A 12,258-nucleotide genomic window follows, 5' to 3' on the forward strand; every position below is an offset into this window, starting at 1 on the left:
GGATGGATGGATGGATGGATGGATGGAGGGATGGATGGATGGATGGATGAAGGGATGGATGGATGGATGGATGGATGGATGGATGGATGGATGGAGGGATGGATGGATGGAGGGATGGATGGATGGATGGAGGGATGGATGGATGGATAGGGTGTGGTGAGCAGGGATCTCGCTGCTGAGGTGCCACTGCAGCTTTCCTGAGGTTTATTGGCTGTAGCTCTGTCTTGGGATCTGTTATTTTTCCAGTGTCAGAATTGCATTGGTGTGTCCAAGGAGCTGCTCTGTCAGTTTGATGATCTCAGGAGCTCAAACCCCATCCTTTGCAGGCTCCCTGCCCTCCTGCCTTGCTTCCCTTGGTTTTGCAAAGCTTTTCAAAGAGGTGTCTTCATTCCTTCGTGGAGAGTAAAGGTGGTGCTTTTGGGCAGCTAGGAATGGAGCTGATGGTTGGGGGGTTTACAAAGTACTTCAGTTTCATACAGGAATGAGCGCTTGGACAAAATGTCCTGGAGTGCAGCAGGTTCCTTGCCAGCTGCAGCCAGCTCTGGGTGATCACAGAATCCCAGACTGGTTTGGGTTGGAAGATGCCCTTCTTGTTCCACCCCCTGCCATGGCAGGGACACCTTCCACTGTCCCAGGTTGTTCCAAGCCCCGTCCAATCTGGCCTTGGACACTTCCAGGGATGGGACGGCCACAGCTTCTCTGGGCAACTTGAATAGTGCAGGTTGGGTGGACAGTCGTTGTCTTTGTGCCACAGTAGATTTATTCATGGTGCTCCTTGTTCAGGACAGACGGCACCTCCCTTTGAGTGCTTTCTGCTAATGAAATGGCAGAAAGGAACCCCCTTCCCCATAGACCCTTCCCTCTGTCTTCTTCTGCCACTGCGAGCTCACAAGAGGACATGGGGAAGAATGTGGTGCTTTGTGGGACTGCTTTGCTTTGGGACTGGGATTTTGTCACTTGAACTTACAACTCTTCTTGTGGATGTTTCCTGCCTGCCCCTGCCCAGTGTTGGGGCTCCCTCCATCACTCAGGATGGGTTCTTGCTCAGGAGGGGTTCTTCTTCTTGTGGCCCAGCTGCCCGACCTCTCAAGAGGAAGGAGGGGCAGGGATGCCACTCAGGAAGCAACTCCGCAGCTCTCGGCATCTCCTGGCACCCACAGTGGTGTAAATGTCCAGCACATTAATTCACTTTGGCATTACTGGGAGCAGCGTCATCCTTGTGGCACTGGGATGTCTGCCTGGCTTGTATCATCTCCCTGTTCTGCTTCCTCATGGCTTTTCTGTGCTGTGCCTCCCATTGCTGCTGTACCTGTGCAAGCCCCAGTTTGTACCTGTGCCCAGTTTGTACCTATGCAAGCCCCAGTTTGTACCTGTGCCCAGTCTGTACTTGTGCAAGCCCCAGTTTGTACCCATGTCCACTTTGTTTCTGTGCAAGCCCCAGTGTGGGGCTCGATCTCTGCCCTGTCCTGTGCCCCCCATTGCCTTTGTGTCCAGGAATTTCCTTCTGGCACATCCCCACTGTGGGAGATGATCTCATTCAGACTTCTGTTCCTAAAATGAGCAGTTTAAGGTTCAGACTTGTCCCCTCTGAGGGTCAGAGATAAATTGAGCCCTGTGACACAGAAGAGTTGAATCTGGGCAGGGATGAGAAACCCCCCCCAGACCCCAGAGGTTTTGGCAGGACTGAGCCTGGGCAGACCCAGGAGCATCACTCAGGGATGAGGGACACAAGCAGACACAGTACATGTCTCAGTGATCTGCTGTGGGATAGTGACACTTCAGGTGCTTCAGTCTGTGCCTTTAGGATTTCCCAGGAAGCTCTGATTGCTCTTTGCTCCACACAGCTGCTTTGGCTTTTAGAAATACACGAAGAAAAGGAGTTTTTAAGAAATTCTCCGTTTCCGGCAGTGCTTTCAGAGCCTGTGTAGGTGGTAAGTCACTTGTGATAGGTCTCCCAGCAGTTCCCGAGTCCCAGGGCTGTCTGGGTAAACTAGAATATAATCCTGCTTTGTGGTGGGAAATCCCTGTATTTGACCTTTTTTAAGGCTTTGGGGGCCTCTGGAGAAAGGGCTGATTCCCAAAATATCCGTGGTGTGTTGTCAGGCTTTCCCTATCCAGCACTCACTGCTATTAATTTCTTTTACTCTTTTTCTTTCACTAAACTCCCATTTCTGTGCCCATTCATTTCCATGATGTTCTCTCTGTATTTCTCTGTCCGCTCCTCTCACTCTCTGCAGAATCTCCACCAGCTCAAACAGATTCACACTCTGAGGCAGATGAATGAGCAACTGCTGGCTGAGAACAGGGCTCTGACCCGGGTCGTAGCCAGACTTTCTCTGCCCGCCAAGCCCTCCGAATCAGAGGAGCTGTAGCTGCTTTCCCTCCGGCTCATCTTGCCTCCCTCTTCCACTCTTCCAGGCAGGTCTCCGCTCCCTGGCCGGGCTCTTGCCGCTCACCTCCTTGCTCTCCAGGGTGTCTGGTGAAGCTTGTGGCTCAAAAGCTTGTGGCAAAGGATCTCTGAATTCCAAGAGCATGGTGGTGCTGCTGCCACGGCAGGGCTTTGCTGGAGCTCTGCTCACCCTGCTGGCTCTCGCTCTGCTTGGCAGATGCTGCTGCCCTTGCCAGCTTAGCATTGGGGAATGGCTTCGGGGTGGCTTGGCAGTGCCAGCAGCTCCTTGCCTGGTACTTTGCCTTGAAACAGACCCACAGAATGGTTTGGGTTGGAAGGGGTGTTAAAGCTCATCTCGTTCCACCCCCTGCCGTGGGCAGGGACACCTTCCACTAGCCCAGGTTGTTCCAAGCTGGCCTTGAACACTTGATAATTGGTGGTTTATGCTACATGTCTGCTTCTAATAGAATTCTTTTTAATTGGACTTAGTTCAGGGAGAATCTGGCACTCAGCAAATCAGATTATCCAAAGTCAGGATGACCAATGTCAGAAATTTTCAGGGATGTTGTGAAAAACTAACATTTTAGGCAGAAAGGGTATTTTTAGAAAAACTACAAACTGGGCTGTCCTCAGCAGGTTTTCTTGGTCACTTGAACAAGCTTCTTTCCTTATTTTAAACTGAAATTTTTGAGTCTGAGTCCACAGGCTCAGCACCCCCCCGCCTCCCATGGGCTGGCACAGGGTGGGGGATGCAGCAGGAGCCAGACCAGGAGCACTCTGTGTTTTCATCTTCTGTTTTAAATCCAGTTCAGGACAATTAATGTTTGAAACCCAGGCATGAGTCTTCCCTAAGCTTTGCCCTCACACATCACACAGTTAAATTACATCCCTTCCTGCTACTTCATTGGTTCAATGCTAAAATGAAGCTGTAAATGCTCCTTTCTTGGGGCCCTACCTGTCCTTTGCAGGTTAGTAGGGATATTCATATCCCTTCAGACACAGAAGTCATCTGCTCTTGTGGGCTGGAAGTGGCACCACAGAATAAAAAAATCTATTCTTAGCACACAAATTATATCAAGGCTGATTAACCATAGAAACAAACTAATCAGGGGAATTGTGGCTTCCCCTTTCCAGGAGTCCCAGCTCAAGCCCACATGTGTGTCACAAGGGCTGGGAGAGTCGGGTGTCACGTTGTGTGCCCTGGATTGTGCAGATGGTCAGGTGAAATGATCTCACAGCCTCTCTGGTTTTAATCTGTGGAAGTATCCTCCAGTCTGACCCTGCCTCATTTCTTCTCATAAAGCATGAGTTTAAATCATTCTCCTTCCCCACATGCTTTGAGATCTGAGAGGGAAAATTGGGCAAAATTATTTCCACTCAAAGAACTGATGTTTCACAACCTGCAGATCACCTCTCTCCTCCTCCCAGGACGTGCCCTGTTATCACTTCCATCCCCCCTCTGCTCTGTCTGGCTGAGGCTCATTCTTCCCTCCTCACTTACAGGTTCACAGTTCCCTGCCAGTGCCCGAGCTGGGGGAGAGCCATGGTCTGCGAGCTCTGCTGATTTATTTTCACCTCTTTTACTAGGTCTAACACAGGATGTTGCTGGTGTGTGTAAACTCTGCCTCAGTGGTGTCTGTGGACATCACAGCTGTACAGTGATGTCACTGGTTTAAGCTCTGCCAGGTGTACCATGCTCTGGCAGCATTTTCCCAAATCCACGTTATTTCTGAGGAGCCGTGCTCTCCAGTGTCACAGGTAACCCACAGCCCTGCTGCTCAGAGCAACCTCCAGCCCAAACTCACTTCACACCGATGCTGCATCATGGTCAACCCCACCATTCCCTGGGGCTGGGCCCATCCCTGCTCTCATTCCTGTGAGACATCTGAAAAGCTGCTGGAAACTCCCACCCTTTCCAGCCTGTTCCTGTGGGGGTCATTTCAACCTGACTTGAGGCTACTCTGCTTCAAAGGGAGGAACGCCCTGGGCTCATACTGTGTAGGGCTGATGTGGGGCTTTCAGGAAGCCTCAGTGGGCACTGGTGGAGCCGGGTTATGACCAGGAAGCCTGTCCAGAGGCACTGATTTCACATGTACTTACACTCCTGCATTTTCAGAAAAATGACACAGGTCACAAAGCCCCCATGTGAGGCTCCAGCTGAGCCCTGGACTGGAGTGGTTCTCTCTGCCATCGTTTCTGGGAACCTGTGACAGATTCTCTCTACCAAAGCGAGTGTCAGGATTTCACACGCCCGTTACCACAGCAGTGGGCACTGCAGAGCCACCCCAAGCAGTGACAGGGGCCTGATAGGGGCTGTCCATCTGCAGCTCCCAGTGGGTGGTCAGGCTCTTGCAGGGCACTAGGACGCACCAGTGTGGATGGCAGGTGAAGCTCAGGAGGAAACAGAGGAGTGCAGAGACATCAAGGGCTCTGCTGTCTCTGAGCTCCTGATCACTTTGGTGATGGCAATGCCTCTTCTTTGGCCATGAGAAATGGCACAAGGAGCCAGGAGTGCTGTTCTGGTGACAGCCCAGCCATGCTGCTGCACCTGTCACACCAGCACTGGGTCCAGGGAGGCACATTCAGCATCAGTGGCTGGAGCTCTGGCCAGCCCAGCACATGGATTTACCCTTACCACAATATCCCACCATGCAGCACCAACCCCTCCTCCCTCTCTGGCAAAACCTCCCACCTGAAGCATCCACCACCAGTGCCCCCAGGAATGGAGTTGGCTGTGTTGGGGCCACCATGGCTTGGTCCAGCCATGGAAGAAGGGAATTGCTCTGGTGGGAGCTGGTACTGCCCACACTCAGAGCTGGTGATCATGGAGGGACTGCAGGTGGAGGCAGAACATTGTGGTCAAAGCTGAAACACCAGGTTAAGGAGGAAGGAGAAGATCTAGTGCAGATTTTTAATTTGAGGGAATTCCTCCAAGATGCACCTTGGCAGAGAGAAGTAGTGGCTGAGCTCACACAGGTTCTGTGTGAGTGATCCTGCTCGGCCCTGGGCACTCCTGCAGGCGTGGGGCTGGTCCCCCTGTGATCTGCTGGCACCCATGCTGGGAGTGACCCCTTGTGTGTCACACCCCAGACAGGAGCAAGGGGTCTCCTTCTGGTGCCCAGAGCTGGGAACAGTCCTGAAGGTCGCTCACTGCAGCGTGGAGAGCACGGGAAGTCAGCAGGGTTTATGCCAATGGGAAATGCTGGAAGGGTCTTGTTGAAGCTATTTCTTCTCTATGTCCAAAGTGCTTGGGCTTTTGTCTGTGTTGCCACCTCAGTTGAGCACCCAGGAGGTACCTCCAGTGTCAGTGTGTTCTACCAGTGCTCTGGCCTCAGTATTTGTGACTGTATTACACATTTCTGGGGTCCCGAGGAGATTTGGGGATATTCTGAAGAGATTTGGCAAGGTCCAGTTCTAAATGAAGATTCCAGACCTTTGGTTTCCCCTCTAGTCCTGGCAAAATGGAAAAAGCATATCAGGAAAACCAGCTTTATTGTTGTCTGCTGAGTTGTATTTAGCCTCTGGGCACAGGTTGGGGTGAAACAGCTCAGAAATGGTTCCTGTCCTGCCAGCCTGGTCCTGACCTGCTACTGGGGCTGTGGCCTTGCTTCACACCAGGGGCTCCCTGGCTCGGGGCTCCCTGGCTCAGTGCTGTGCTCGAGGCCCCTCTCACCCCTCACGCCTGGCAGCCAGCTTGTGAAAGCTCTGGAGATGCTGCAGAGCCATGGAAGTGCGCTGGGTGGAGGGGATGCAATGTCCCCTCTGGCCCTCTGAGCCCCTCTGATCCCACCTTGTCTTTGTCTCTCTGCAGATTTTGACAGAGCTGAAGTCGGACAACCAAAGGCTGAAGGATGAGAACGGAGCCCTCATTCGTGTCATCAGCAAACTCTCCAAATAGGAATCCTGAGCAAAGGCAGGACAAGGAGGGGTGTCCTACACCAGCTGCCAACCCCACCACCGAGCCCTACCCCCTTTCCTTCCCGTCACGTACAGCAAGCGTTTCAGCCGTGGGATCAATGTCACACCTGCCTTGCCCTGCCCTTTGCTGTACATTCCCTTTCTACCCCTATTTCCCCCCAACACAGCCCCTGCCATTTTATTTTCTTTAATTTATGCATGTTGTGGTATCTCGGACATTTTATTCAAGGGAGAAATGTGAGGACTGGGTTTGAGCTGCCAAAACTTCCAGAAGCTCAGTATTTGGTTTTGGACTCTGACCTGGAGTGGGAAGCTCCCACTGTAAAAAGTGACATCTGAAGAACTAATCCAGCATATCCAAGCCCATTACAGGTGGGAAATGTGAACACGGGCTGGGACTCTGAGGATGCACATCAGCCCACTGAGATGTGGGACTCTGGTTAAATGTGGTGCTGTGAAAGCCACCAGAGCTCATGTTTGTCACAGGCTGATGAGCTGTTTTGCAGAGACTTCCTCTTGCCCCAGTAGACTGAGTCTTTTATTTAAGATAAGATTTTGAACCTGTTCGGTGACATCAGTGCTGACACTCAGTGTCAGATCCTTATCCCTCACCCTCCCTTTGCCCCACAGCCTGGGTGATCCTGTGTCATGCTGTGTCCTTCCAGGGCTCCTGTCTCTGTGGTTGGTAGCATCCAGTTGCCACCTGGACTCCTGTTCCCTGGGCAGGATATATCACAGGCGCTTGCCGAGCTTTCTGAAGGATAAACTTGAACCCCTACAGACCCTCTGCTGCTCTCACCTGTGTGTGAGTGTGAATCACCCTGCAGGGAGCTGTGCCCATGCCAGAAACCAGCCTCCCCTTCCCAACAGCCATCTGGGGCATTCTCCTGCTGCCCCCCTGAAGGCAGAGCCCTATAGCAGAGTCTGGTCTGGTATTTTGGGTACCCTGCTTTGATTTGCAGCAGGATTTGTAGAGAGAGAATGCCAGCATCCTGTCCCACACACCTTGGAAAGGCCAGGGTGTGTCAGTGTCAGAGGGACAAGGAGCTGCTGGTAACTGAATCACCGTAATGAAAGTCTTCTAACCTGTCAAAAACTTATGATAAGCCTTGACCTTGAAGGAAACCTCCAGAAATACTCCTCTTTAATGTTACATGCACTCTGAACAGTTTGGAATTGTTCTCTCCATGGGCATTTAGACATTGGCTCCTCTCTCCGTGCTCTGGGACATCATCAGGTCTGTTGAGCTTCCCCTTAACAGACTTCTTTCAAACAATGCCTTCCCTCTCAGAGACGTCTTGCTGTATCCAAAACACTTTCCCATCTACATCCTTCCATATTTCTCCCTTCATCCCCTTTGTCCTTGGACTCCCCAGACTCTGTCTGGCAAAGGGCAGCAGTTCTTGGTCACTGAAGCTGGAGGTGACGATGGAGCAGCTCTGCCACGTTCCCAAGCAGCTCTGCTGGCTCTGGCTGGGGGGCTCTCCACTGTCAGAGAAATGAGATACTTGAACATGAGCAGAATACTTGAGCTTGCTCAACAGGGTAAAACTTATCTCTGTTGCGCACTTCTGGGATTTTTCGAACCTTTTGCTGGTTATTGCCTCAGAAGGCATCTTTATTTTCCTCTCCCTGGGGTTTTTTCTCTTTGTTGGGTTTTTTTTTCCCCTTATTCTCCATTTTTCCCCCTTCCCCTCCCTGTCCTGCCTGTTTCCACCTCTCTTGCTCTTCTTGGAGCTGCCAGTTTTCCCCAGGCAGCTCTGACCACAAGTTGCTCTTCAGCTGGTGGAGCTGTTTGTGCAGCTGAGGCATCATTTCTCCTGGTACACTGAGGCCCTTCCTCTGCTGCTGAGCTTTGGGAGGAAGAGACCAAAGCTAGTAAAGGCATCAGGGTTTCTGCAGAGCACTGCCTAAGCCAGGCATCCTTTTTATATTCCTTCATTTTAACCCTGCTCTATTTAACGGCTTTAAGTCTTGAGATCCGGTCAATGCTTCCCCTGCACGCCGTTCCCTCTTGGTGCACTCTTTATGTGAGTACTTCTGCCGTTCTTGATGTTTTCTCTCTTGGTGACCCACTCCTCGCTTCAGCCTCGGGCTCTGGCTCTGGTCAGGAGATCAGGGGATCAGGAGCCCGGTCCCCTCCGTGCCACGTGGAGGAGGAGATGCTCCCCAGCTGGGCGGGTGCTGGGCCGGCGCCCCAGGCCACGCATCCCGGCAGGATGAGGAGGAGAGTTCAGAATAAAGATCCTGTTCTTCTCACAGGCGGGTTCCTGGCAGCAGGAAGAAGCCTGGTGTCTGCTTTAGGGAGAGGGTTCAACCCAATCTGACAAATCCATCCCGCACTGATGTTTTGCCCCTTCCTACCAGGACACTCGCTGTGCTTTTTCCGAGGGAACAGAGTGGGAAGGCTGTGGGAGGCTCGTTCTTCTGAGTGGCACCTTCAAAGCCAAACCACTTCAGTTGAAGTGTCTGCTTAGCACTAGATTCTCCTGAGCCCTGAGCCCCCGCAGCTCAGTGTCCCTGATCAGCCAAAGCTGTGAGCGTCTCGTGGTGACAGCGCAACTGCAAACCAAATTCTTGAGAATGGATTTTTTTTGTCTCACTTCATGCCTGACATAACCAGTGCACTGAGGAGGTGATGAACAGGACACCTCGAACCCTGTGCTTGGGGCAGGGTGCAGAGCAAGTAGGTTTTAAAATTGATCCCTCTTGGAACCAGAGCATTTGCCAGGCGTGGTCTCCCTTGGGGAACACGAGGTTTTTTTCTAAGCAATTGCTTGGGGTGACTTAATTTTAATTGCTTGGGGTGAGCCCACCTGTTGTGGCTGCGAGTTTGGTGATGGCTCTTTGTAAATAAACTCCTTGGAGAAGCAGGACTGGCTGATGAGATGGGGAGAGAATGTATTTTTATGCAACTTTTGAGTGGCCTTTCAAACCCTGAGATGAATGATTTGTTTTACTGGTTGTTGTTACATAGTATTATAAGTATTATGTGTTTGAAAGTTTGGGAATAATATTCACAGCTATGATGCTTGTAAACACAACAGTATTTATAAATGAATAAAATAAGAGTTGATAAAATAGAAGCTTTGACTTTGCTTGCATCTTTCCGGAATTACAAGTTGAGCTAAAATTCCCTGTTCCTCCCAAAATTCTTGTGGCATAACAATATCCATCATCCAGAAAAGCCCAAATGTTCTGCAGCTACAACACAGGTGCTTTTTCAGGGGAAGCTGAAATGAAGGAACTGGGATGCACATCCCTGAAAAGCACCCAGCAGTGGGAAGGTGAACAGGAGAGGGTCCCATCTCCTCCTGGGCACCACACTGCGGATCAGGCCCATCTCCCACTGTGGTGGCAAGCCCTGTGTTTGGTCTGCTCAGCAGTTTGGTCAGCACAAAGTGTGGCACAGGCAGGAGGTGGTGTCACATCTGGGAATCTCTGTCTTGGGTGAGGCTGCTGGAACCTCCACATGTTCCAGTCTTCTGAGGTGGTTGGTGCAGGTTGAGTTCTTCCCTTAGGGTTGGGGGTGTCCAGCATCCCTGCGGAGCAGGATGTGACTGTATGGACCAGACTCTGTGTGCTGGGGCGAAGAATTCTGTGGGGACCTTTGATATTTCCCACCTGTGCCCCATGTCTGGTCCGGTCTTGCTCAGCTGGAGTTCAAGGCTGCCCAGAACACAAGTCAGAGGGAGCTGGGGGGGCTCAGCCTGGAGCAAAGGAGGCTCAGGGGGGACCTTGTGGCTCTGCACAAGTCCCTGACAGGAGGGGGCAGCCGGGGAGAGGTCGGGCTCTGCTCGCAGGGAACAGGGACAGGAGGAGAGGGAATGGCCTCAGGCTAGGCCAGGGCAGATTCAGGTTGGATATTGAGGGAAATTTCTTCCCTGAAAAGGTGGTCAGGCCCTGGCACAGCCAGCCAGGGCAGCAGCGAAGTCGCCATCCCTGAAAGTGTTTAAATGGTGCAAGAATGTGACACTTGGGGCATGGTTTAGTGGTAAACACGGCAGTGCTGGGTTGAACTCCATGATCTCAGAGGGCATTTCCAACCTAAATGATTTCATGATTCTGTGTTTTGGGGTACCTGGGCCCTTGTGAGGTTCCACCCACACCTCCATCCCTCCATCATCCCTGGGCTCACTGCCCTGGGTCCTGCCCCTCACCGCGGATGCCCCGTGAGCCCCAGCAGCAAGACCAGAAGGGAACCAGCTCCTTTCAGCTCGTTTCTTTAATAAGGAGACGGAGATCGTTACAAAATAACCATCAAACGATCAGAGACGGAACGACAGAGTCCACACGAGGGGAAGGGGCATTAAAAGCAGCTTCCGCCGGAGCCGAGCGCTGCGGGGCTGGGACGGGGCAGAGCGGGGCCGGCACTGAGGGTCCAGGAATCGCCGAACCTGCGACTCCCAAAGGAGCTGGCTCCTCCCTCCCAGCTCGGGAGAAAAAAGGACAAGGAACCAGAGCCTGTTGCCCAAGACTCGTGGATTCACTTCCTTTTAACCCCGGGAGCATCCCTGTGGCACAGCTCGGTGCCTCCAGGAGAGAATGCCAGCTCTCGTCCCCGAAACAGAAACCACCGACTGGACGTGGCAGAAATAACCCAAATTGCTCCAAAAAGCCTTTTCACCACCGGCAAGTCGACCCCAGCATCTGCGCCCAGCGTTGTCCCGTCCCCTCGCCCGGCGTTACAGCGGCACCCAAGGCCACCGAGGCGGTGGCCAGTGCGGCTCCTGGCAACCCGAGCCCCACGAAACCAGGGGGGACGTGGACACATGGGGGGAAGGGGGTCACGGCTCACCGTGGGCCTGTCCCCGTGGGGTCCCGGTGCACCGTGCTCTAATATGGCTTCTAAAGTTGCTCTGACGGTGAAATGCACCAACGCGACACAGGACACCGAAGCCACGATGTTGCTGCTACCCGGCCATGGGACAAACGCGACAAGATACAGGAACACGACACACATGGGCGCCACGGCTGCGTCGGTGACAGCTCACCCTCCGCTGGCGGGCCGGGCTTGGCATGCTTTGCTTCTTGGCATTATTTTCTTCTTTTATATGATTTAATTGGGGATTTCCATTTTATTTGGGGGGAGAAAAATCAGGGCGGTGGAGAGCTCTCGAGCGATGAGTTTTGGTGGTCGCCGCCTCCTCCCTGGCGGGAGGCCGGAGATGGGGACGGCAGTGCCGGGGCGGTGGCAGCGCCGCCGGGCTGGGGCCATGCTGCTACTGCTACGTGGCTGCATCGCATGCACTGCTCGTGGTATATACAGCTATGTCTCCATATATTTTACCTACACACAGCTAAGGGGGGGGGTCAGAGGCAGCGCAGATGGCTTCAGTATGTTGGTTGGTTTTCCCTTTTTTATTAAAAAAAAAAAATTATGTATTAAAGTCACAGTCTTCCCCCTCCCCCAAGGCTTAAAGAGTCTGAATGGAAAGCAGCCAGGTGGGATCTCCACTCCTGGAGGGACCCCGGCCGATCCGGCGGGTCTGGGGGGCGAAGGGGGGGGGCGGCGCGGAGGGGAGAGCACAGCAGGGGGTGCATCTGGTGTGTGCAGGTGTGATATGCAGATGTGTAGGGTGCAGGTGTGCAGGTGTGCAGATGTGCAGGGTGCAGGTGTGCAAGGTGCAAATGTGCAGGTGTGCAGGGTGCAGATGTTCAGGATGCAGATGTGCGGGGTGTAGATGTGCAGGGTGCAGATGTGCAGGGTGCAGGTGTGCAGGTGTGATGTGCAGATGTGCAGGGGGTGCAGATGTTCAGGGTGCAGGTGTGCAGGTGTTCACGATGCAGATGTGCAGGGTGCAGATGTGCAGATGTGCAGGATGCAGATGTGCAGGGGTGCAGGGTGCAGATGTGCGGGGTGCAGATGTGCAGGGTGCAGATGTGCAGGTGTGCAGGGTGCAGATGTGCAGGGGTGCAGGGTGCAGATGTTCAGGGTGCAGATGTTCAGG

General features: G+C 53.0%; 1 protein-coding gene across 2 annotated transcripts in view; it reads left to right on the forward strand.

Annotated features, from left to right (window-relative positions):
* Positions 1-9,393, forward strand: part of PPP1R12B (protein phosphatase 1 regulatory subunit 12B) — a 32,038-nt gene extending 22,645 nt beyond the window's left edge. The window contains exons 7-8 of one of the 2 annotated variants that reach the window (XM_042016056.1): positions 2,238-2,418; positions 6,201-6,284. In XM_042016056.1, the coding sequence (XP_041871990.1) occupies positions 2,238-2,372 (135 nt within the window). In that variant the 3' untranslated portion in view covers positions 2,373-2,418; positions 6,201-6,284. Of the gene's footprint in view, positions 1-2,237; positions 2,419-6,200 lie in introns of both variants that reach the window. The other variant, XM_042016057.1, reaches the window with a different exon arrangement.
* The last annotated feature ends 2,865 nt before the right edge of the window (positions 9,394-12,258 follow it).

Source organism: Corvus kubaryi, unplaced genomic scaffold (assembly GCF_017639235.1).
Source record: "Corvus kubaryi isolate FWS band 111438036 unplaced genomic scaffold, C.kubaryi_AGA036_p1.0 split3-37355, whole genome shotgun sequence".
Taxonomy (NCBI): Eukaryota; Metazoa; Chordata; class Aves; order Passeriformes; family Corvidae; genus Corvus; species Corvus kubaryi.